Source organism: Haliotis rufescens, unplaced genomic scaffold, assembly GCF_023055435.1.
Source record: "Haliotis rufescens isolate VD_foot unplaced genomic scaffold, xgHalRufe1.0.p SCAF_27, whole genome shotgun sequence".
Lineage (NCBI taxonomy): Eukaryota > Metazoa > Mollusca > Gastropoda > Lepetellida > Haliotidae > Haliotis > Haliotis rufescens.
The window spans coordinates 4,738,548-4,764,641 of NW_025963968.1; the positions used below are offsets into that span (position 1 = coordinate 4,738,548).

The 26,094-nt window shown below is 41.5% G+C and overlaps 1 protein-coding gene across 1 annotated transcript in view; it reads right to left on the reverse strand.

Annotated features, from left to right (window-relative positions):
- Positions 1-22,383, reverse strand: part of LOC124139364 — a 29,020-nt gene extending 6,637 nt beyond the window's left edge. Inside the window, exons 1-17 of the mRNA XM_046506378.2 lie at positions 22,249-22,383; positions 20,672-20,815; positions 19,973-20,138; positions 18,075-18,209; positions 17,239-17,320; positions 15,097-15,172; positions 13,738-13,811; positions 12,299-12,377; positions 10,518-10,636; positions 9,039-9,169; positions 8,329-8,384; positions 5,893-6,071; positions 4,944-5,059; positions 3,813-3,966; positions 3,239-3,319; positions 2,406-2,498; positions 421-528 (exon numbers count right to left, since the gene is read on the reverse strand). Coding sequence (XP_046362334.2) covers positions 421-528; positions 2,406-2,498; positions 3,239-3,319; positions 3,813-3,966; positions 4,944-5,059; positions 5,893-6,071; positions 8,329-8,384; positions 9,039-9,169; positions 10,518-10,636; positions 12,299-12,377; positions 13,738-13,811; positions 15,097-15,172; positions 17,239-17,320; positions 18,075-18,209; positions 19,973-20,138; positions 20,672-20,815; positions 22,249-22,288 — 1,833 coding nt within the window. The 5' untranslated portion in view covers positions 22,289-22,383. The remainder of the gene's footprint in view (positions 1-420; positions 529-2,405; positions 2,499-3,238; positions 3,320-3,812; positions 3,967-4,943; positions 5,060-5,892; positions 6,072-8,328; positions 8,385-9,038; positions 9,170-10,517; positions 10,637-12,298; positions 12,378-13,737; positions 13,812-15,096; positions 15,173-17,238; positions 17,321-18,074; positions 18,210-19,972; positions 20,139-20,671; positions 20,816-22,248) is intronic.
- Between the last annotated feature and the right edge of the window lie 3,711 nt (positions 22,384-26,094).

The window sequence follows — 26,094 nt, forward strand, 5'->3', positions numbered from 1 at the left end:
CAGGACTGAATAAGGGACATAGTACAGAATATATAGTAGTAGGTGGAGGATTACAGTAACAACAATTGCATTCATGAGTGTGATAACATATGGGCTCATCAATTATTTAGACCCCGAAGGTAGCGTTGTAGCGAGGGATCACTGTAGCCACGGGGCTGCTGAAATGGGAGGAATGCCCATTGGTGGTAGACACCACTGAATTGGAACCTGAGGAACTGGCAGTTGCTGGGATGGCTAGGTACGTGCACGTTACAGTTATGTATTTATATATTTGTTGTAACATCCTCTCAAAAACATGACACATCGTTTGTACACTACTGCTCTGGTAATGTTTCTGAAAGCATTTCATCCTCTTGCACTACGCTACCCCCCAAACAAAGATGTCAGGTCATGTTGATACAGAGACGGAGTGCCACTCACCTTGTTGGTAGCCGAATACTCCGTAATGGCGGACAGGAAGTCATGGGCGGCCATGTACACCACTTCCTCCACCAGGTAGCGCTCTGTCAGGAAACGGTACAGGTTGTCCTGGCAACACAAATACTACTTACAAAAACAGACCAGGAAAGGGGTGGTCTCAACTTAATTTTTCTAATACATTATCATGATTATGACAGGCAAATATGTTTGACCTACAAAGTGTATACTGAGCAGCTGGCGAGTGTCTCCAGGGTACTGAATGAGAGTCTACAGTGTCTACCCAGCATACGTGCTACAACTGTAGTAAGTCTATGTTAAAGTATGGGAGTTGAGACCACCTTAGCGAAACGACATTCGTGAAGTCTATGTTAAAGTATGGGAGTTACGACCACCTCAGCGATACGACATTCGTAAGTTTATGTTAAAGTATGGAAGTTGAGACCACCTTAGCGAAACGACATTCGTGAAGTCTATGTTAAAGTATGGAAGTTACGACCACCTTAGCGATACGACATTCGTAAGTCTATGTTAAAGTATGGAAGTTACGACCACCTTAGAGATACGACATTCGTAAGTCTATGTTAAAGTATGGAAGTTACGACCACCTTAGCAATACGACATTCGTAAGTCTATGTGAAAGTATGGGAGTTACGACCACCTTAGAGATACGACATTCGTAAGTCTATGTTAAAGTATGGAAGTTACGACCACCTTAGCGATACGACATTCGTAAGTCTATGTTAAAGTATGGGAGTTACGACCACCTTATCGATACAACATTCGTAAGACTGTGTTAAAGTATGGGAGTTACAATCACCTTAGTGATACAACATTCGTAAGTCTATGTTAAAATATGGGAGTTACAATCACCTTAGTGATATGACAATCGTAAGTCTATGTTAAAGTATGGGAGTTACGACCACCTTAGAGATTAGACATTCGTAAGTCTATGTTAAAGTATGGGAGTTACGACCACCTTAGAGATACGACATTCGTAAGTCTATGTTAAAGTATGGAAGTTACGACCACCTTAGCGATACGACATTCGTAAGTCTATGTGAAAGTATGGGAGTTACGACCACCTTATCGATACAACATTCGTAAGACTGTGTTAAAGTATGGGAGTTACAATCACCTTAGTGATACAACATTCGTAAGTCTATGTTAAAATATGGGAGTTACAATCACCTTAGTGATATGACAATCGTAAGTCTATGTTAAAGTATGGGAGTTACAATCACCTGAGTGATATGACATTCGTAAGTCTATGTTGAAGTATGGGAGTTACGACCACCTTAGTGATACGACAGCCGTAAGTCTATCTTAAAGTATGACAGTTACTATTGTCTTAGCGCTAAGATTGCTTTGTAGAACAGGGCCCAGAGCCTCTACCAAATATATACTGAGCGTATGTATACCAATGTTCTCCAGAACATATACAGAGTGTCTCCACAGCATCTACCAAGCTTTGCCGAGAGTCTCCATAGCGTCTACAGAATGTATATTGAGTTTCAATCAGTGTATACCTAGTGTCTACAGAGTATCTACCTAGCATCTCCAGAGTGTCTACCAAGAGTATACAGCGTCTACTGAGAGTCTACTGAGTGTCTATTGAGTGTCTATTGATAATCTACTGTCTACCAAGCTTCTACCAAGTTGTTTTTTTTGTTTAACGCCGCACTCAGCAATATTCCAGCTATATGACGGCGGTCTGTAAATAATCTAGTCTGGACCAGACAATCCAGTGATTGACATCATGAGCATCAGTCCATGCAGTTGGGATACGATGACATGCATCAATCAACTCAGCAAGCTTGACCACCCGATCTTACAACAAGTATAGTTGCCTCTTACGACAATAATGGGTTGCTAAAGACCTATTCTAACCTGGATCTTCATGGGTTTCTACCAAGTTTTTATTGAGTCTCCAGAGCATCTACTAAGTCTACAAATGTCAACAGATTGTCTACTGAGAATCTACTGACCATCACGGAGTGGCAGCCATCCTCCTCCTCCCCGTAGTCGTCCTGCCACACAATGAACGCCAGGAACTGCTCCATCATCGACACCGTGCGGGGCTGTAAGGGGAGACAATTCAGTAACAATTTCTCAGTTAAAATAAATATCTTGAAGCATCTCTAAATTTCCAATTGTGCTCTGATCACACACTTCAACATCATACAATACATATACTACTCAAAAGAAGTTAAGGATCACCCGGTTCTTTCATATAGCTTTAGTCAATCTGTCATGCCATTAGTCAATATTAATCCATGACAGATCCTCCTGATTATTAATAGTGGGTGTTCCTCAACTTGTTTTGAGTAGTATTTACAGAATGAAGTATCCCAGTTTCCATTTCAAAGGTTAAGATGTAAATATTGTTGTGTATCAATACAGGGCGGACTGAGCTCCACGATGTAGTGTCAATATCCAGTCCTGGGTCCACTTGCACAAAGTGATCTTAGCACTACGATGATCGTATGTCTATGTTAAAGTATGGGACTTACGATCATCTTAGTGCTAAGATTGTTTTGTGCAAGTGGGCCCTGGGGCCTGTTCCACAAAGCAATTGTAACGTTAAGGTTGCTGTAACTCCCATTCTTTAAAATCGACTTACAACATTCGTTTCCAATTTGTGGAACCTCTGTTAATAGAGTAATCAAACTGCTAGATTCATATACTTAATAAATTCGAGTCTGGCTCGACATACCAAACAGAGGCCCCAGCTGCACCTTAAGATGTCTGAACACTCTGTGACATTATTTAAGTGGACGTTCAAGTGTAATACATATAATCCGTGTAGAGTACCCCTTACCAGTTCCAGGGGCCTGGAGACTGTCCTTTCTACATTGGTCCTCTGACGGAAGTCATCCCACACCGCCTGCATTGTGTTCACCTGGGGATGGACACTGCATCATTAGATGGATGGATGGATGGATGATAGATAGATAGATAGATAGATAGATAGATAGATGAGAGATGGATAGATGAGAGATGGATAGATAGATGGATGGATAGAAAGATTATAGATGGATAGATGGACTCCCCTGCAAACAGTACTTCAGTTATGTCAACTTCATAGTCATAGTCATTGCCATCGGTTTAGATCAAGGTATTTTCCATTCAACACTAGACCCCCCAAACCATATACCTTTGTTCTCGAGATGCACCATAGCTTTGATCTCCATTCGATATTTTCCGAATTAACGTCACTAATGTAAATTTGTTGCACTTCACTATAGACATCAAAGACATTTTACAAATTTTATTTTAGAAAAAACAAACACGTTAAACCTAATCTAGTATGGGATGGGTTGAAATACGAAACATTTATTGTTGCCTTCCATCCAAACGTTTAACATATGTCATGGTTGACATTATTTCCTTACCATGGTTGCCTCCCCTCCGGCCATGCTTGTCCCCCCTCGAGACATCCCGGGGGTGAGGGGACCAGTGGGCGTGGTCATGGCGTCCTGGTGCTGGGACACGGAGCTGGGGATCATGTCGAAGGCGGTGTCGGGCGTCGGTGGCTTCATGATGCCCCTGTAGGAGGAGTGGGAGTGAAGGATAATAACATTATTACATTACCATGCTTTTCTCAGTGGGCATGTTGAACACCGTTTTTTAACAGTAGTTCCACTGATGTAGGAAGAAAGCCTGCAGTGATGCAGGAGCCCGTTCCACAAAGGGATCTTAGCGCTAAGACGATCGTAACTCCTATACGCTAACATAAACTTACGACAATCGTAGGGCTAAGATTGTTTGTGGAAGTGTCCAGGCCTCAGATGTACACCAGCGAGCATGGTTATTGTGCTGACAAACCAAGAAACGTAATCAAAGCAAAAAGAGATTTGAACCTTTGCTTTTAGACATAAACAAACAATTAATTAACAAACCATTTTGTCCCTATTGTATTCTTTCTATGCAAACCTTAATACACAACTAAAAACACCACATTTGAAGCTAAGTTTTAACCTGATACATTCGGATGGTTTCCTTCTATTGCTCTAGTGCTGTTTGAAATACAAGAAAATGACATTTTCTTAAACATAAACAGAAGTACAAATAGCATAAACATAAAGTGTTACTCTTAGGCTTCAAAAAATAAAAGAATTGGTTCACAGGCAATGACTTTTGAAAATAGTGTGGGGGCAGGCGGTTGTTGTTTTTTGGGGTGGTGGTGTTTGAACTTGTTTGTAATGAAATAAACAGTACCATCAACCTGGGAAAGGGCCTCCCTACATAAACAAGAATACAAATTTCCATTGCCGCCATGACCATAACACAAGATGCACAGTAAAAGCAGTGTGCATGTAAAGGGAAGTAATTGTATGCTACAGTGGATAGCATTGTTTCTTAGTATAAGGATTTTTTAGTTTTTGGCAAATGGAAATAAAAACGAAATGTGGGGTGGACCGTATGATGCCTGAGAACCAAGACTATAAATTTTTTCAGTGTCTTCAAAATTGCTTCAGTGGTTGTACTTAAACATATTTAATTCCTTCAAACTGAACACTTACTCCACAAGATCTCTGTTGATGCGGACTTTGGGCCGGGTAATCTTGATGTGTGTGCAGTTGTGTGGCAAGATGAAGACTTTCTCCGATCCCCCGAGTCGGTGTGGGCACACGACAGTCTGCAACATACCCCTCGTAGTGAGAGAAGATGAAGACTTCCTCATGGACCTATGGATGCCTCGATCATTTGAAACAATCGTATGCCAACAGTTCTAAAGGCATGAGTGAGTGAATGTTGTTAATACTGCAGACGGCATTATTCTTTTCAGCAAACCTGTTAATCGTGTTCAAAATTCCTGCCTGCCTGCCTGACCACCTGGGACAGGAAAGTTTTAGGCATAAGCAGCTTTAGAAATTGGCACTAGTCCTATTTTCTTTGCCAAACTGCCCAATAGTTAAGATATCATAAGGACAAGTAGAAATTTGCCATTTTTAAGGGTTTTGCTATATGTTTCATTCTGAGTACTAAAACTGTTAGTTTCTATTGCTGCATAAGTACGTGTTAATTTGTTATGAGAATAAAATATATATACTGAAAAAATACATGTGACAGGATTAATAAATACTGTTGTTATTTTTATTCTATTTAATATCACTTTGCTCCATGTTCAATGAAGACCTTTTTGACAGGACTGACAAGTTTCAGGAGTTGTCGTCTGGTTGAAAATTTGGAGGAATTTCAGACATTTCATTCATTGTTAATAATCAAGTCAGGGCCAGACATCCAATGATTGACAGCATGAGCAATGATCCAAGCCATCAGGGCACAGTAACACACTATCAGTCAAGTCACAGACCCACCCAATACCCTTCTAGTCAGCTCTAAAGACATGAGAAGATACTGGTGACCTTTCCTGACCCGATTCTCAAAACAGGTGGGGCAATATACACCAACTTATGAGACAATCATCATAAATTACATAATCTTCTGAAACAGGTCTTGATAAATTACCTTTTCTCCACAGCTAGGGCAATATTTGGCATCTTTGAACTCTTCAAACGTCTTCCCAGTGTTGTTGGACGTGTAGATCATAGCAGCGTACTTGCTGAATACACGTTCCTGGGGGATGAACGGATCGGTCATCGTCTCCTCCATGTCACCCTCCCCCAGTCCCGCGGACAGGATTGAGTCTGGAGAATATAAACACATGTGTCATGGATAGATACAAGATGGCTGCCTCTGTCAATCTTCCCCTGACCTACAGACAGGATGGAGTCTGGAGAATATAAACACATGATTCATGGATAGATACAAGATGGCTGCCTCCGTCAATCTTCCCCAGACCTACAGACTGGATGGAGTCTGGAGAATATAAACACATGTGTTGTGGATAGTAGGGACAAGATGGCCACCTCCATTTCCCCTGAACCTACAGACAGGATGGAGTCTGGAGAATATAAACACATGATTCATGGATAGATACAAGATGGCTGCCGCCATCAATCTTCCCCAGACCTACAGACTGGATGGAGTCTGGAGAATATAAACACATGATTCATGGATAGATACAAGATGGCTGCCTCTGTCACTCTTCCCCAGACCTACAGACAGGATGAAGTCTGGAGAATATAAACACATGTGTCATGGATAGATACAAGATGGCTGCCTCCGTCAATCTTCCCCAGACCTACAGACTGGATGGAGTCTGGAGAATATAAACACATGATTCATGGATAGATACAAGATGGCTGCCTCCGTCAATCTTCCCCAGACCTACAGACTGGATGGAGTCTGGAGAATATAAACACATGTGTTGTGGATAGTAGGGACAAGATGGCCACCTCCATTTCCCCTGAACCTACAGACAGGATGGAGTCTGGAGAATATAAACACATGATTCATGGATAGATACAAGATGGCTGCCTCTGTCACTCTTCCCCAGACCTACAGACAGGATGAAGTCTGGAGAATATAAACACATGTGTCATGGATAGATACAAGATGGCTGCCTCTGTCAATCTTCCCCTGACCTACAGACAGGATGGAGTCTGGAGAATATAAACACATGATTCATGGATAGATACAAGATGGCTGCCTCCGTCAATCTTCCCCAGACCTACAGACTGGATGGAGTCTGGAGAATATAAACACATGTGTTGTGGATAGTAGGGACAAGATGGCCACCTCCATTTCCCCTGAACCTACAGACAGGATGGAGTCTGGAGAATATAAACACATGATTCATGGATAGATACAAGATGGCTGCCGCCATCAATCTTCCCCAGACCTACAGACTGGATGGAGTCTGGAGAATATAAACACATGATTCATGGATAGATACAAGATGGCTGCCTCTGTCACTCTTCCCCAGACCTACAGACAGGATGAAGTCTGGAGAATATAAACACATGTGTCATGGATAGATACAAGATGGCTGCCTCCGTCAATCTTCCCCAGACCTACAGACTGGATGGAGTCTGGAGAATATAAACACATGATTCATGGATAGATACAAGATGGCTGCCTCCGTCAATCTTCCCCAGACCTACAGACTGGATGGAGTCTGGAGAATATAAACACATGTGTTGTGGATAGTAGGGACAAGATGGCCACCTCCATTTCCCCTGAACCTACAGACAGGATGGAGTCTGGAGAATATAAACACATGATTCATGGATAGATACAAGATGGCTGCCTCTGTCACTCTTCCCCAGACCTACAGACAGGATGAAGTCTGGAGAATATAAACACATGTGTCATGGATAGATACAAGATGGCTGCCTCCGTCAATCTTCCCCAGACCTACAGACTGGATGGAGTCTGGAGAATAAAAACACATGACTCATGGATAGATACAAGATGTCTGTCTCAATCAATCTTCCCCAGACCTACAGACAGGATGGAGTCTTGAGAATATATACACATGATTCATGGATAGATACAAGATGGCTGTTTCAATCAATCTTCCCCAGACCTACAGACAGGATGGAGTCTTGAGAATATATACACATGATTCATGGATAGATACAAGATGGCTGCCTCTGTCAATCTTCCCCAGACCTACAGACAGGGAGGAGTCTGGAGAATATTTAAACACATGATTCATGGATAGATACAAGATGGCTGCCTCTGTCAATCTTCCCCTGACCTACAGACAGGGAGGAGTCTGGAGAATATTTAAACACATGATTCATGGATAGATACAAGATGGCTGCCTCTGTCAATCTTCCCCAGACCTACAGACAGGGAGGAGTCTGGAGAATATAAACACATAAGTGATGGATAGTAGAGCCAAGATGGCCACCTCCATTTCCCCCGAACCTACAGACAGGATGGAGTCTGTATAACCACACAAGTCCAGCAGTGGAAGTAGAAACAAGATGGTGGTCTCCACCACGATATAGCTGGGATATTATGAAGGGGGAAAAATATGTCTGTTCTACTCACCTCTCTTGGTGCCTGTCTCAATTCCCAGTCTGTTTGACTTGTGCTCCTTCTTGCTTCTGAAGAAAACAAACACTAGTCAGTGAGGATAACCATCATAGGATTTGTACTAGTCTTCAGCATTATTTAGTGTCGTGGGTAGCAGACTAGCTGAGAAGTCCAACATTGTCTTTGTGTCTTTCGTGTTTCTTTACTTGTTTAATATACTCCTTGAGTGAGTGAGTGAGTGAGTGAGTGAGTGAGTGAGTGAGTGAGTGAGTGAGTGAGTGAGTGAGTGAGTGAGTGAGTGAGTGAGTGAGTGAGTGAGTGGGTGGGTGGGTGGGTGGGTGGGTGGGTGGGTGGCTGAATGGGTGGATGAGGTGGTTAGATAGCTGACTTTGTGTGCTGGCAATTAAGTGCCTCACTCTGTGTGTGTGAGTTTGAATCCCAGATGGGACTTACCCCCTAAAATGTACTAGAATCTGTTATATACTAAGAAAGTGTTATCCCATATGTAACATCTGTTTCAGATGAGATGAAGCTGGGGCAGTGGACCCATGGTCAGCAGGTCACTGATCACCGTTGCCACTATAGTGAGTGAGTATGGTTTTTAAGTCGCTTTTAGCAATATTCCAGCAATATCACGGCAGGGGACACCAGAAATTGGCTTCACACATTGTACCCATGTTGCCACTATAACTGTTTGTTGGGTGAAGCCGTTGCTCGGTACTTACGGTGATGGCGGCATGTTCTCCTCCAGTGTTTGCAACTGCTCCATCAACATTGTGTTGTGTTGCCGTAGCAACCCAAGCTCTGTCATCATCTCGCCTATGGTCACCTGGAAACGTTCCTGAACTGTTTGCAGCTAGAGAGGATAACAAGAACACGGTTCCAACATTCTGCTGTTTTTTTGTCTTCCTTCAGTATTCATTTATCCATACAAGGTGTTTTGATTTAGTCAGGGCATTTTCTCATCTACATCACCCAACCCGATCCATCTCAGCCAAATAATATTACCATATTTACTATCTCACCCAACGGATCCATCTCAGTCCAATACTATTACCCTTTTTACTATCTCACCCAACGGATCCATCTAAGTCCCTAAATATATCACCCTATTTACTATCTCACCCAACAGATCCATCTCAGTCCAATAATATTACCCTATTTACTATCTCACCCAACGGATCCATCTCAGTCCAATAATATTACCCTTTTTACTATCTCACCCAACGGATCCATCTCAGTCCAATAATATTACCCTTTTTACTATCTCACCCAACGGATCCATCTCAGTCCAATAATATTACCCTTTTTACTATCTCACCCAACAGATCCATCTCAGTCCAATAATATTACCCTATTTACTATCTCACCCAACGGATCCATCTCAGTCCAATAATATTACCCTTTTTACTATCTCACCCAACGGATCCATCTCAGTCCAATAATATTACCCTTTTTACTATCTCACCCAACGGATCCATCTCAGTCCAATAATATTACCCTTTTTACTATCTCACCCAACGGATCCATCTCAGTCCAATAATATTACCCTATTTACTATCTCACCCAACGGATCCATCAGTCCAATAATATTACCCTATTTACTATCTCACCCAACGGATCCATCAGTCCAATAATATTACCCTATTTACTATCTCACCCAACGGATCCATCTCAGTCCAATAATATTACCCTTTTTACTATCTCACCCAACGGATCCATCTCAGTCCAATAATATTACCCTATTTACTATCTCACCCAACGGATCCATCAGTCCAATAATATTACCCTATTTACTATCTCACCCAACGGATCCATCAGTCCAATAATATTACCCTATTTACTATCTCACCCAACGGATCCATCTCAGTCAAATAATATTACTGTATTTACTATCACCCAACGGATCCATCTCAACTTGTCTGATCGATCCCTCCCTAACTGTGCCATCTTACTCTATATGATTCATCTCATCCAATTTAATCAATATCACCCAACTGCTCCATCACGATCCATCTTGTCCTATCTTATCCATCTCACCCTTCTCACCCAACTGAACTATCCCACCATTCACATCATTCCATGTAATCTATTTCACCAAAATGATAAAATCTCACCCTATCTGAATCATCTCACTCAACAGATGCATCTCACCCTGTCTGATCCATTTCAGTAATCTCAGTTTCTAAATTTTCACTTAATACCTGCTGGTCGGCATCCTCTATCTCCATCTCCTGTATCTCGAACTCAGCCTCCGTCATGTCCTCTGTGGTCACCTTGCTCTCCAGCTCCTCCTTGTGCTCCTCCAGGAAGTGGTCAAACTCTGCGGGCAACACAACAACAACTGACCACTTGTACAGCACCCTCCTGGGATATAAAATCACATACTGACCACCTGTATAACACCCTACTGGGATATCACATCACATACTGACCACTTGTACAGCACCCTCCTGGGATATAAAATCACATACTGACCACCTGTATAACACCCTACTGGGATATCACATCACATACTGACCACCTGTATAACACCCTACTGGGATATAACATCACATACTGACCACCTGTATAACACCCTACTGGGATATCACATCACATACTGACCACCTGTATAACACCCTACTGGGATATCACATCACATACTGACCACCTGTATAACACCCTACTGGGATATCACATCACATACTGACCACCTGTATAACACCATACTGGGATATAACATCACATACTGACCACCTGTATAACACCCTACTGGGATATAACATCACATACTGACCACCTGTATAACACCCTACTGGGATATCACATCACATACTGACCACCTGTATAACACCCTACTGGGATATAACATCAAATACTGACCACCTATATAGCATCCTACTGGGATATAACATCACATACTGACCACCTGTATAACACCCTACTGGGATATCACATCACATACTGACCACCTGTATAACACCCTACTGGGATATAACATCACATACTGACCACCTGTATAACACCCTACTGGGATATAACATCACATACTGACCACCTGTATAACACCCTACTGGGATATAACATCACATACTGACTTCCTGTATAACACCCTATGGGGATATAACATCACATACTGACCACCTGTATAACACCCTACTGGGATATAACATCACATACTGACCACCTGTATAACACCCTACTGGGATATAACATCACATACTGACCACCTGTATAACACCCTACTGGGATATAACATCACATACTGACCACCTGTATAGCACCCTACTGGGATATAACATCACATACTGACTTCCTGTATAACACCCTATGGGGATATAACATCACATACTGACCACCTGCATAACACCCTACTGGGATATAACATCACATACTGACCACCTGTATAACACCCTATTGGGATATAACATCATATACTGACTTCCTGTATAACACTCTATGGGGATATAACATCACATACTGACCACCTGCATAACACCTACTGGGATATAACATCACATACTGACCACCTGTATAACACCCTATTGGGATATAACATCACATACTGACCACCACTATAACACCCTACTAGGATATAACATCACATACTGACCACCTGCATAACACCCTACTGGGATATAACATGCTTAACATCAATTTCTGACCAGACCCGTGAAGATCCGTCTTAGAATTTATCTTCAATAACCCATACTTGCCGCAAAAGGCGACTATGCTTGTCATGAGAGACGACCAATGGGATCGGGTAGTCAGACTCGCTAACTCGGCTGATACATGTTATCGTATGCCAATTCCATAGATCGATGCTCATGATATCAATCACAGGTTTGTCCGGTCCAGACTCGATTATTTACAGACCACCGTCACATGGCTGGAATATTGTTGAGTGCGGAGTTAAACAAACAAACAAACAAACAAACAAACAAACAAACAAACAAACAAACAAACAGACAAACAAACAATTTGTCATCAGTGAGAGCCTCACCCTCCATGGATGTGTTGAGAACAGTAAGGAGCTGCTGTTCCAGCTTGCTGCAGCACTCGATCTGGCTGATGAGGTTTGCCTGTGGTACAACAATCATCATGGATGTTGGTACACTTGTAGTATCATAGCTACAACATGCTGACTCCTTGTCTCATTCCCAAATACAAAAAAATATACAGCTTGGGAGTAAACTTGCTGATCGGGAAGAAATTCCTTTTTTTTAGGTTCAGTTACATTTCTTTTGTGCTAAAAATAACACATAAAAATGTTCGTCCCTTGTGTTCTTACTTTGGCGAAAACACTGTAGAACAAATAATCACTTTGGTTTGTCACTATAAGCATATGCTGGAGAAAAATAGCCACATATACAACATGTCAACAGCTGTGGGATATAACAATATGTACATTTGTACTTAAAAATTGGTTGTCCTATGACTAAAATATGTTCAGAAAAACAATCTCATTGAATCAGGTTTACATCGATATGATACCTCTTTGCGTGAAGAGTGAGAAAAGTAATCACACCAGGATATCTGATTTCTACATCCTGAAAACTCACTCATACATCCAGTTCCAGATGTAAACAATAAAGGCCTCACCATTATATTGTGGATATTAATACATCCTGTTGTTTCTGAGCGCCAACAGGGTTAGAAACTAACAGTCTTTGTCCACTAGTCCTTATAATGATAACATATAGCAAAACCCTTAAAATTGGCCAATTTCTACTTCATTGAGATTGGGTGGTCAAAGTTTGCTGTTCCCCTGACATGACCTTCTATAGTTGTCAGACATTCATGCAGAGAGATATGATATTGGAAGAATTGCTATCAATGTATAGCTGTCTGAAATTGTAAAATATTCCTCAAATAGTGTAAAAAATAGTAGTGAATAAAAATACATTGCCGTGTGAGTGAGTGAGTGAGTGAGTGAGTGAGTGATGAGTGAGTGAGTGATGAGTGAGTGAGTGAATATAGTGGTGACTGACCCAGAAACATAATGTCAGTAATGGATTTATCTAGGATTCCCAACTCAGTGCTCTTGGGTGTCAAACTGGAAAAATATCATTATTTCTTTCAAATTAGGAATTTTGTTTAAGTTCTTATTTTCTTAAATGAGGAGGTACTTTAAAATTGCACTCAATGCAATAGTGTAATACTGAGAATAAAAACATCCCTAACCCTCCACTGGTCCTGTTATCAGAAGGACCAGAGCTCACCTTTAACAAAACATGATTTGTGAAAGTTTAGAATCCAATTTGGGAATATCTACTGACATTGACTGCAAACTTGTGGCTAGATATCAGCCTTTTGGCAGATTTAGATACATCCCTGTCTGGGATTCAAACCCACTATCATAAACCCACAGCAAACTGCAGCACCATCCATGCCTCCAGTGCATGTAGTGAGTAAGGATGACCTGTGACCTGTGAAACATACTCTCTTGGTGGAGATGACGGCCCGCTTCTTCGGCTTGGTGTCTTCTTCTTCCTCATCTGTCTTCTCAAGGAATGCTGGGAAATATATGAAAAGTATTTAATTGTGGAATAGGAGAGAAAAAAATCCAGATATCAGAATAATGACCTCTAACTTGGGATTTAACTTAACATTACTTGACCCCGCTACAATCCTATTCATAATAACAGTGAGAAAGGATAAGACGAGACAACCAGGTTCCTGTTAACAAAATATATATTGATATACTCCTGTGATCATCTTGAGTATGTTGAGTCCATGACTGTTTAGGAGTGCCTGTGTCTGTAGTGCGATGACTGCTTGGTTGAGTAAGGCCTAAGGCCCTGTTTCACACTGAAATTTTGACTGCTTGATTGGATAAGGCCTAAGGCCCTGTTTCACATTGAACTATGACAGCTTGGTTGGATAAGACCTAAGGCCCTGTTTCACACTGAACTATGACTGCTTGGTTGGATAAGGCCTAAGGCCCTGTTTCATACTGAACTATGACTGCTTGGTTGGATAAGGCCTAAGGCCCTGTTTCACACTGAACTATGACTGCTTGGTTGGCTAAGACCTAAGGCCCTGTTTCATACTGAACTATGACTGCTTGGTTGGATAAGGCCTAAGGCCCTGTTTCATACTGAACTATGACTGCTTGGTTGGCTAAGACCTAAGGCCCTGTTTCATACTGAACTATGACTGCTTGGTTGGATAAGGCCTAAGGCCCTGTTTCATACTGAACTATGACTGCTTGGTTGGATAAGGCCTAAGGCCCTGTTTCATACTGAACTATGACTGCTTGGTTGGCTAAGACCTAAGGCCCTGTTTCACACTGATAAGGCCAAAGGTCCCATTTCACACTGAACTATGACTGCTTGGTTGGATAAGGCTTACGGCCCTGTTTCACGCTGAACTTTTGACTGCTGTGTTGGGTAAGGCCTAAGGCCCTGTTTCACACTGATAAGACGCAAGGTCTTGTTTCACACTGAACTATGACTGCTTGGTCGGGTAAGGCCTAAGGCCCTGTTTCACACTGAACTTTTGACTGCTTGGTTGGATAAGACCTAAGGCCCTGTTTCACACTGAACTATGACTGCTTGGTTGGATAAGGCCAAAGGTCCCGTTTCACACTAAACTATGACTGCTTGATTTGGTAAGGCCTAAGGCCCAGTTTCACACTAAATCATAACTGCTTGGTTGGATAAGGCCTGAGGCCCTGTTTCACAATGAACTATGACTGCTTGGGTGGGTAAGGCCTCAGGCCATGTTTCACACTGAACGATGACTGCTGTAGAACTATGTTATATAGCGGGACTGAGTCCAACAGTGAAATTAACTTACCATCATATAGATCATCGTAACCTTTCTTGAACTTAGATAGAAAATCCGTCTCTTTCTTTGCCTCATTCAGCACGTCCTGAAACATTGAATGTTTGTACCAAGTATGTCTAGCTACTAGGGCTGGGACAGGTAACTGAAGTACTCAGGTCAGGTAGGTACTGAGTAGGACCCGAGCACCCACAGGACTATATTGTTGAAAGACGCAAAATTACCTAGAACTCCATGGTTACACTACAATTTTTTTTAATCACTTATGTTCGCATTTCTTTCTGACTACGCACACATTCCTTCTGTCTTTCATATGTTTGAATAAAGAAAAAGGTCTTATTTGGACTAGTCAAATTCTTGGCTCGGAGACAGTGACTGGAGCAGTAGCACATCTGTGGGACAGACGGAAACAGAGGAGTGTTACGAAGTCACATCGGTGTCATCACAGGATGCTAGCTGTGTTTCCCTGCCACTACCTTCGCCTTGCACAATATCCTTAGGGCATTCTTAAGGGTGGTGATATTCACCACGTTTATCTAACTTTTCCTTATTCATAACATTTTTCACTGTGTTCGCTGTTCAGAGTTCTGTTTCTTTGGCTTGACAGAACCCATGATTGTGGGTTCAAATCCTGGTTCACCCTGATTATATTTCCAAGGTTGTCAGCACAATACCATTGGTCACGCACGGGTTTCACTTCTGAAATCTGGCTTTCCTCCCACATTAGGCTGACACGCCATGATATAACTGGAATACTGTTGGAAGCGGCATTATCCAAACTCACTCACTCATTCCTTTGACAAGACAAAGTAATAATAACTACCATAGATGCCCCCAGATCTGAGAATCTATTTTACCTATATACTGTAAATCTTGCCGAAATTAAGGCATCTCCAAATTAATACGACTGCTGACCCATAGCCAAATATGCGACTCAAAATCAATGCCACTCCCCCCATCCAACCCAGTCCCCGTGGAATGATGCATATCCTTACTTCAATCCAATCAAACGGCAAATAGCAACGCTTATTAGCGCTGAGTAAAGCACTTCCGTAAAAACAATAAACAGTGTTTTCCTAAAAACAACACACAGTTTGTATGTTTATGGCATTAAGGAAGTTCAAAGGCAATAAAATAATTGAACCAACAACAGTTAACTGATTGGTGTGGTCAACAATGCCTAGTTTGACACGAGTGGGTAGAACTCTTGACCCCAGCAGTGATAACTCACTGGATGCCTATTGTGTAATTCCCATTCTATGATTGACATTGTTATATACTTGTTACAACAGCTGCTCAATAAACTGTGTTTGTGTACATATTCAAGTTGGTATTTCCGCTATCCAAAATGTGTAGTGAGGCTGGCTTATTGTTGATAGTCATTTTGGAGACATAAATGCGAAGTTTCATTAATGCGAACAAAGACCACTCGTAGTTTTCACATTTAATTCACGCTCGCGTTAATTTTAAGATTTACAGTATGTTTCCCAATACGCCTACAGTCTGCCATGATAAGATTTGTGCTTTTCACTTCTATTGCTGATTACATCCTCGAGTATAAGATCTCCATTCTATTATCAAAAACAGCTATTCGCAACCATATAGCTTTGGTTTGAGTCCAGATAATGTGACAGTGCTAAATATAGCTGTCCAATCAAATTAAACTGTTATTTCAAGATTGGAACAAACAGCGATATCACTAGTACTTGACTTGTCTTGTTTCGGGGAACACCTGGGAAGATGACATTTTTCTGGTTAGCAGATCATACCGTCAGGCCACAAGTTTGAAAATAGATCTCTGTTCAAAAGAGTCAAATTGATTGGTCATTGATTACATGCTCATGAGCAAGAGAAGGGTGGTTACTGTGACGTCACTTCCAAAACAGAGCCAAGGTGATGAGTTGGGTGAAATGTGATTAAATTTGATTACAAGATAATTGCACTGATACAGCGAGGTGCATGCAATCCTTCTTTTGCAATATATACCATCGTTTAACCTCTGTTGGTATGACGCGGTAAGGGTATCGAACTACCTTCTGCTCTCTGAGAAGATTCTCTAATACTACACCATGCCATGGTGATAAAAAGGGTCGGCATATTTACTACTACAACTGAGATGTACTGCACTGGTTAATCAGAGATGTGATGACTGACCTCCAGGTGGTGTATGTCGGCCTCCAGTCTGTCCTGCATGACGTCTGCTGCTAGTCTGGTGGTGTCCAGTTTCTGCTCCAAGCTGAGGACACACAATACATCACCTGACATCAGATGGGGAACCCAATGCTCTCCTACACCTATCTTCCTCCATCCAATCACCACACAGTGCATACAAATACTTGTGGACAAAACGATTTGTGCTTTTCACTTCTATTCAGATAATTTTCCAACCAACAGTCAGATAATGTTTCTCAGGATGTTTGTACAGTGATGGGTACCATGTTGTCATGGACATTGGGATTGAACCATATATAGTGATGCTTTGCAACTGAGGTGTCCCCAGATCTTCCAGGAGAGAGGTGAGGTGAGGTGAAATGGGGTTTAACGTCGCGTCCAAGATTATTACACTTATATAGCAACGTGCATGTACATGTGTGTGTTTGTGTGGCTGCTTGTACTAGTCCGGACTGATGCCGATTTATAGTGCTAGCTCACTGAGATACCATGCCACAGTTTAACATGAATACCCCACTCAGACACAGTATACTGACTCCGAGCCGACCAGTCCTTGTTTTAGCCCCTTAATGCCGAGCGCCAGACAGGGTTACAACAAGTACCATCTTTTAACGTATTTTGGTATGACGCGGCCGGGGATCAAACCCCGGACCTTCCGCTCTCCGGGCAGACGCGCTACCACTAGACCACGGAGGCGGTCTTCCAGGAGAGATGAGTCTATGTGAGTAAATGATCTAATTTTATCAAGTTGGACTGATAATAACACACGGAAAGCAAAATATTTTTCTAGACTTTTCTTTATCATAAAAATGCCTCACCTGGCTATTTCAATCTTTTTCTCAGCAACATTGTTCTCGAGGTCTGAGATCTTGGCCGTGAGGTCATCCACCAGGGTCTGTAGCTCTGACACCATGGACAGACTCTCCTCCAGCTGCTGGTGTTTGCCGAACAACCTGAAGCACACAACAAGATGTAGTACCGTATATCGCTGTGTATAAGGCGAGTTTTTCGTACCTAGAATGAGGGGGTTAAGAAGGGGGGTCGTCTTATACACGGAGTCGAAGATCTCACGTTTTTTTCCAGGCGTTTTACTTTCAGCTTTCACTGGCGATGTCAACCGGCGTTCGATAGCCAGCCCAGCATTTGACAATAAAACTTCGAATTTCGTCCTAAATAACTGTTCCAATAACTATTTCCATACATAAACATGATTTGTATCTGTTTTCCTTGAATAAGGTTTGATAATTTCTGCAAATAAAGTTGAAATGACCCTCGCCTCGATCCAGCTGACACGGTAAAACAATCAACATCCGTGATAAACATATTTTTTTGCAAATATAAGGTTTGTGTGCTCACTTGTAATGTGCTTCTTTCCAGGTCGCTTTATACACGGAGTATAGGATTTTGGGTCGATTTTGAAGGCGTGTACAGGGGGGTCGTCTTACACTTGGGGTCGCCTTATACACAGCGATATACGGTAGTACCTTGGTGCTGGTTTCCCATTGGCCCAGTGATCGTAGTGCTACACTCACTTCGACTTAGGCTTAAGGCAGTTGCCTGTGTTACAGTATGGGAGTTACAGCAGTCGTAGTGCTAAGATCACTTTACAACTCTGGATCAAGGGCCCCGTTGCACAAAGCTGTCTTAGCGTTAAGGTGATCATAACTTCCATACTTTACCATAGGCTTACGACAGTCATAGCGCTAACATCACTTTACAACTCTGGATCCAGGGCCCCGTTGCACAAAGCTATCTTAGTGTTAAGGTGATCATAACTCCCAGACTTTACCATAGGCTTACGACAGTCATAGCGCTAACATCACTTTACAACTCTGGATCCAGGGCCCCGTTGCACAAAGCTATCTTAGTGTTAAGGTGATCATAACTCCCATACTTCACCATAGGCTTACGACAGTCATAGCACTAAGATCACTTTGTGCAATGGAGCCCAGGTCTTCAGTCGACTCAAGTCAACATTAACTAAGTGAGCTTTAACACCGCTTTGAGATTACCGTATTCAACGTAATAAGCGCCCAGGGCGCTCTCAAAATTAGAAATAGGGGGCTCTTGTTAGAATATTATTTTGGTAGAAAAAACAGTTGAAAGATAAATTTTGTTGTTTATGCTGACAGACTGAAATGTTTATATGCGACAGATATATTTTTCCAGAATTTAATTGCCCATAATTAAGGGTGTATATAACACACGAGTGCGTATTATGCGCGAATAAATAAGTCTTGTGTACATTGATCAATCGAAAGGGGTGCTAAATGGGATTCTTCACAAGCCAATATATTAGCAAATATCGCAGTGGGCGCTTATTAGAGCTGGGCGCTTATTACGTCGAATACGGTATTTCAGTTACATGTTATATCTTGGTGTGTACAGAGGAAGGTGGGCGTAAACCCTCAAATGATGTCAGTCGTAGACATTTAAAACCACGAGCATGGAAGAAATGATGCAAGACGCAGGATGAGGATGAGGATGAGATGTGATTCAAACCCAAGATAAGCCAGTCCCAGTAAACTTTCAACCATTTCCAACATATAACAACAATTGTCCTAATGAGCCTTACAATAATGAAATTGAAGCACTTGGACGAAACAAATTCACAAAATATGTTGTCAGGGTTGACTCTGTGGTTAATTTCTTTAAAAAAGCTGTTAAGAAAATGATATTCAAACACAGATTAACAATACAGATATTGAGTTTGTACCTTTCCTTGACAACATCTAGTTGTTCCTTGAGCTCGTCGCCCTGTGCATGTCTTTCCTTGTAGACTCTCTGTACCAGGAGGAAGTACGGGATACGCTGGATGTACCGCGCCTCCTCCTCCTCCTCCTTCTCCGAACTCCCCGTCAGCTCCTCGCTGTACACCGCCTCTGTAACACACATCACACAACCTCACTCCCTTAACTGGGGTAGCCTGGTGGTTTAAGTGTTCGCTCGTCATGATGAAGACCTGGGTTCATTTCCCGAAATGGGTACAACATGTGAAGCTTATTTCCGATGTCCCATGCCATGATATTGCTAGAACATTGTGGCGAGAACCGATGCTAACTCATTCACTCCTTAATTCAAAATACCTGCATCTTTCCAAAATATGGTGTGAAGAGTGAAATGAAACCTGTTTTAAATAAAGACATTATTATTTTTCACTGTCAAACACCCTTCCCTATGGAAGATTTCCATGTGTTTGATAGTAGAAAATCCCAGAATGTAATATTATTTAAGTTGGAACTTCAGACTCCTGTGGCAGAGTTGCACAAACCTAAAAAGACATTTCACAATATCATTATTCATTCCAAATTTGTTCAAATTTGTTTAGGAGGAAAAAAAAAGAGTTTTCGCAGAGTTGCTGACAACCATTCAGTCCAACATTATTCATCCAACAGTCGTAAGTGTTTGCGTTTACCGAAGAAATCATCTCGTAGTTTGCGGAAGATCCTTGTGAAGATGCCGAGTTGAGGGACGAGTTCATCAAGCGCCTGGAAGGCAAGGATCATGCGCTCCTCTGTCAGTGAAGAATGCTCCAGACTCAGCAAGTCATACTTGTTCACTGAAATAATCCAAGGTTTGTCAGGCCAGGCTTTTTATAAAACTTGGTTTACAAATCCACCAAAACATTGAAATGTTCGAAAATAAAGGAAGGAAAAAGCAGTGTAGTTTTCATTCCACTTACCTGAAATGAGTAAAATGTAACAAAAAAACAGTGTTATCAGTATCCCCCATCATGGGGCACATTAGAATTTTGTTTGTTTATATAGTAGTGAATATAAACTATAAAAAAAAGCCTTAGTAAAGATAGGACTTGGGCTGCTTCATGTCAACAGTAGGTCATTTTTTATCTCCCACCACGAAGTGGGGGTGGGGATATAGAAACGGAGTTCGCCCGTCCACTTCTCAATGTGGTCAAGTTTTCTCAAAAGCTTTTCAAGTAAGAGAAATGAATTTTTACACACTGATGTTTCTGGTCACAATCTCCAATGAGTTCGAAAATTGGTGTCGTACATTCATTTTTTCAGAGTTATGGCCTAGCTCCATGCTTTTTAACTTAGTGCATAGTGTCTGGCCTTACACCATCTCTGCAAGCGGAAACTTCATAATCCTGTCACAAACTGTTTTTAGGGGCGGCCATTCTGTCAAAATGTTGACAATAAAGAACCCCAGGTGGCGCTGTAATGTGTAAACCCTTCCAAGTTTAATCGGCTTGTTCTGCTGTGTATATGAAAAATGCATGCAATGAGCAACCTGACAGCGAGGTGCACAGTGTATTATGTCATTCCTCTGGCACCCACTGTGTGACGTCATACATTATTTTATGGCGTTTCAATGGTTCTTGAGTTCGTGGTTATGTTGTGTCAATAGGAAGAACATTAAATGATGTTCTTCAATTATTTGGAATTAACTAAACATATTATATCTTTCAGCTGTATGATAGGATTTACCTCTTTGGTTATGTGGCATACAACCTTAGATCAGAATGTCCATGGCTCGAATTCCATCAGAGGACTCAGATATTTTATGGCCACGACACTGGGGCCCAACATGGGGGCTGAGCATGTTCATATTTTATTTGAGCAAAATATTTATCAGTACCCTACTCTGCTTCCAAGGATATGTCTTCTGTTAATGGGGGAGTATGTAGCAGGACGTGGAGTCATTTCAAAGATGATATCATATCTCAATTGTCAGCTTGGTCATGTGGACAAGGCATCTGACATTAGATCAGAAGATCCATGGTTCGAATCCAATTCCATAACAATCTCAGGTTCTGATGCGATTTTTAGTCTATGCATAAAATGTACATCCTCTAAAACTAAAGAATGGAATTCTTCACTCTATTCCACTTGATAATATAATGCTGTTCAAAGACTAACCGTCCTGAGGTACTAAATCAGACACTTGACAACCGGTAAACAACCGAGGTTACACGATCACCTCGTTCCTCTCAGCTATGTGTGTTTATCTCGGCAGTTATCGCAGACCTACCTGGAGAATGGCCATCCATCTTTTTCGTTTCTCCGGACATGATGCTTCTATGCTAAAACAGAGAGATAACGATACGTGTGCATGCAAAACTAGCTTGAAATGTTGTCGTTAGGGTTTAGCAGGTGTCCGTCGCCATGTTTGTTTACAAATAGTGAGTAAATTAGAGTGCCCTCCCTTTAAGCATTCGCCTGGTGTAAATATTTTATTCCTCTTCATTGGATTCGTGTCTGCGCTTTTTCTGTATCTACACCAGGAATAAAGAACGACAGGTAGATTTGTTCAAAAGTGAAACCATTCTATCAACGAACCTGCATGATTTTATTTACCTCATACATCAGAAGCAGGTCGCATATTGTTTCAGAAATTCTCCCATTTTCCCTTTGAAACTGATTAATTGAAATACACTACTCCAATGTCCAGGAGTAGTATGTAGTTACGCATTTGTCTCCTGCACTTTTTCTTGTAAATATTTTACTTGATTTTTCTAGCATTTTGCCACGTTCTCTGACATAGTTTATTACCATAATCTAATTATAACTTACAACTCGCGCACGCGCGAGAACATGTCATGCACTCAATCCAGCATCCCTTCTAGCATTTCAAATTCGTTCGTCTCTATTTTACGTTGTGTGGAATTCAACTAGTCTAGTCCAACACGTGGGTTCAAAATTTCCTCCTACTCTGTTTTTAGCTCCCACATATTTTGGCCGCTTGCTTCTATAGTGGGTTTAAGTAACACATTTTTTGTGTGTAAATTCATATAAGCATAATAATTTCTCTTTGGCTAGTAATATCTATTTATTTTCCGAAAAATTAACATTCGCATTGCATAATTACATATTTTTTTTAAATCCCATCCTTATAAATACTTGATGTATTATTAACTATTAAACATAATAAATTATCCCTCATATTCTTCGCCTTAATATACCCAACATTGCCATCCTTTTTAAGCTATGTATATCAAAACTTTCATGTATATGTTACTTCATGTACTGCAGTAACTCTGCCTGTTAACACCCTTTTTAACTCGGCCCTATAAACTTTTAGTATTTTACTTGCCTTGTTTTGTGTATTGTATTTAACTTGCCTTGAACCAACATCACCTTGTATCGTTTGAATGACCTAGCTAGTGTCACGATGCCCAGACGTGCATCCTACTTTGCAGAACTATGTAAGCATTTCAAGGAAAGATAATAAATTAAAATTTACAAAAGGCGTCTCTTTGACATTCTAAATAAATCGTGTTTCTTGCGAGTGCATTTTTAAAACACTAGAATGCACTTCTTTAAGTGGCCTGTATAAGTTGGCATGCTGAACAAGGGAGACATTTCTATGGAGATACAACTTCTTTATTATTCAGAATGCAGTTTTGAACATGAAAAATAATAATCTTAGTTTCAGTTAATAAATATGCCTTATATTTCTAAATTTTGAATGTTTTTTGAAACAAGAAAGATAATATTTCGGCTTTGTGTGAATAAATATGCCATTTATTTTCTTCTCTGGAATCTGAACATCTAAAGAAAATCCTCCAAAGGATAAATAATGCGATACGAGTTGTATAAGTATGGTAATACATGCTGTACTTGTCCCATCCGGCTGATACAAACCATTTTGGAATTTCTAAAAAAATATATTTGAAAACAAAAGCAAAATGTTTTTGAAGCTTCTGTTCTTCCGGTTGGAAGTTGGTTGGTTGCTTTGTTGTTTAACGCCGCACTCAGCAATATTCCAGCTATATGACGGCGGTCTGTAAATAATCGAGTCTGGACCAGGCAATCCAGTGATTAATATCATGAGCATCATCCACGCAATTGGGATCGATGACATGCATCAACCAAGTCAGTGAGCCTGACCACCCGATCCCGTTAGTCGCCTTTTACAAGCATAGTCACCTTTTACGGCAAACATGGGTTGCTGAAACCTATTCTACCCCGGAATCTTCACGGGTCTCCGGTTGGAAGTAGTGAGTCAGACAGTGAATATTGCTTTGTGACCTAGCCAGCAATGTTCCAGAGGCAGGTCAAAATAAAGAAACAATTCGTCGAGGTACGCTGATGCGAGATTCCCGAGTTGACACGGGGTGTCGTTGTACCAAACAACCTCAGCGCTACTACTGTCGTAAGTACCTGTTATGGTATGGGAGTTACACCCACCGTAAAGCTAAGATCGCAACGGCACCCATATGTGTACAAGCAGTCGTTGTTGAGACAGCTGCGTGTAACACCTAAATAACGCCCGATTCCCGATGAGTGTTAGCCTTGTGGTTAAAGCGTTCGCTCGTCACGCCAAATGCCCGGGTTCGATTCCCCACATGGGTACTATGTGTTCAGCCCATTATTCGTGTCCCCCACCGTGATATTTCTGGAATATCGCGGGGTAAAACCATACTCACTGTCTCAGTCGTTGTTGAGTTAGTCACGTGTATTTTCTGAACTATAGAACGGCGAAGTCACACGTGGACAGGAGGTGTCGGTGACTTTCGAATCAATATTTATCAGTTCGACAGATTACTGGATATATCGGAAACATATATTTCCCCCCGAGCACCGATGAATTGATTTTATGACACATTAAAACTCGTCTTTAGTATGCGCCTCTCAAGACGTGTTTAATTCGTAGATATTTCATATTCAAGTGAGTGGTAGTCATGGCTGCGGACATCAAGCATGTACACACTGTACCATGTAAAGAATCGAACCCGGGTCTTCGGCAAGACGAACCAATGTTTTACCACTGGGCTAACCTACTGCCCCTTATTATTTGAAAACAACATAGGTAACGCTGTAGCTATTATTATGACCGGCATGAAACACAGGACATATTTCGTGTACCAGTACTGTCGTCTGCCTTATCTTGTCGTCTGCTCTGTCGTGGACAGGCAAACATGATTTGATTCATCGGCAAGACGTCTTTTGACGTTGCCATTAATGCGTCAATGTCGTACGTGACGCTCCTGATAAGAAGATTGTTCATCAAACTCAGTGGAGGTTGCTGAAACGCCAACTCATCTCCTTTATGCCAGTGTGGTCTTTTAGGAAAACCAGGGGTCTGGGAATACGTGATATCATTTCTCTGTCCCTGGTAACTGATGTGGGTCCATCTATCTCCATTATGGCGAACGTTTTGTATATAACATCACATAGGTCACTGAGTCTAGTGACACAATAGATTAATCGACAACAGTTAGTCTCATATTTGAAAAACGGCCTGGTCGCACAATTTCACTCTCGGAGTGAGAGGCCGGTCGATGTTATCTCCATATTTTATTCACGTGTCAGTCATTTCAGTCGCAAGAAAGTGTCTGTTATCTGCTGAGTCAGATGTTGAAACCTAGACCTTTCACAACCGGTTGTCGCAACCGCGCCATTGATTTAAAGAACGCTGATTAACGCACGTTTACCTTGAATGAATATTCATTCGCGGTGACAAGATGTTCGATTTTATCTCTTTATATTGTCACGAGAGAGCACGCAACATTATGAGTTTCATTTGACAAAGATGTCGCCCGATGTCGCCTTATTACTGCCCGACCGACGTAAGACTCTGTAAATAGCAGGAATAATTCATGCCATTAGTCTGTCAAGTAATGACTCCACTGAGTTACTGAGCTTTTTGTCTTGTACGTTGGTTGGTGTGATCTGTCAATTGATTATGTATACATAGCGAACATTCCGCCACTTAACGTGAAACACATTTGAAAGTCCACGTCGACCACTGAAAGCTTTCTGTGCTCTGATTACTGAGCAGTTAATCCACAGAAGAGCCTGTTACCGCCCCAACACCCCCTTCGTCACGTCAGGTGTATATTTTGATAAAAGGCTGAGCTGTTGCTGTAACCAT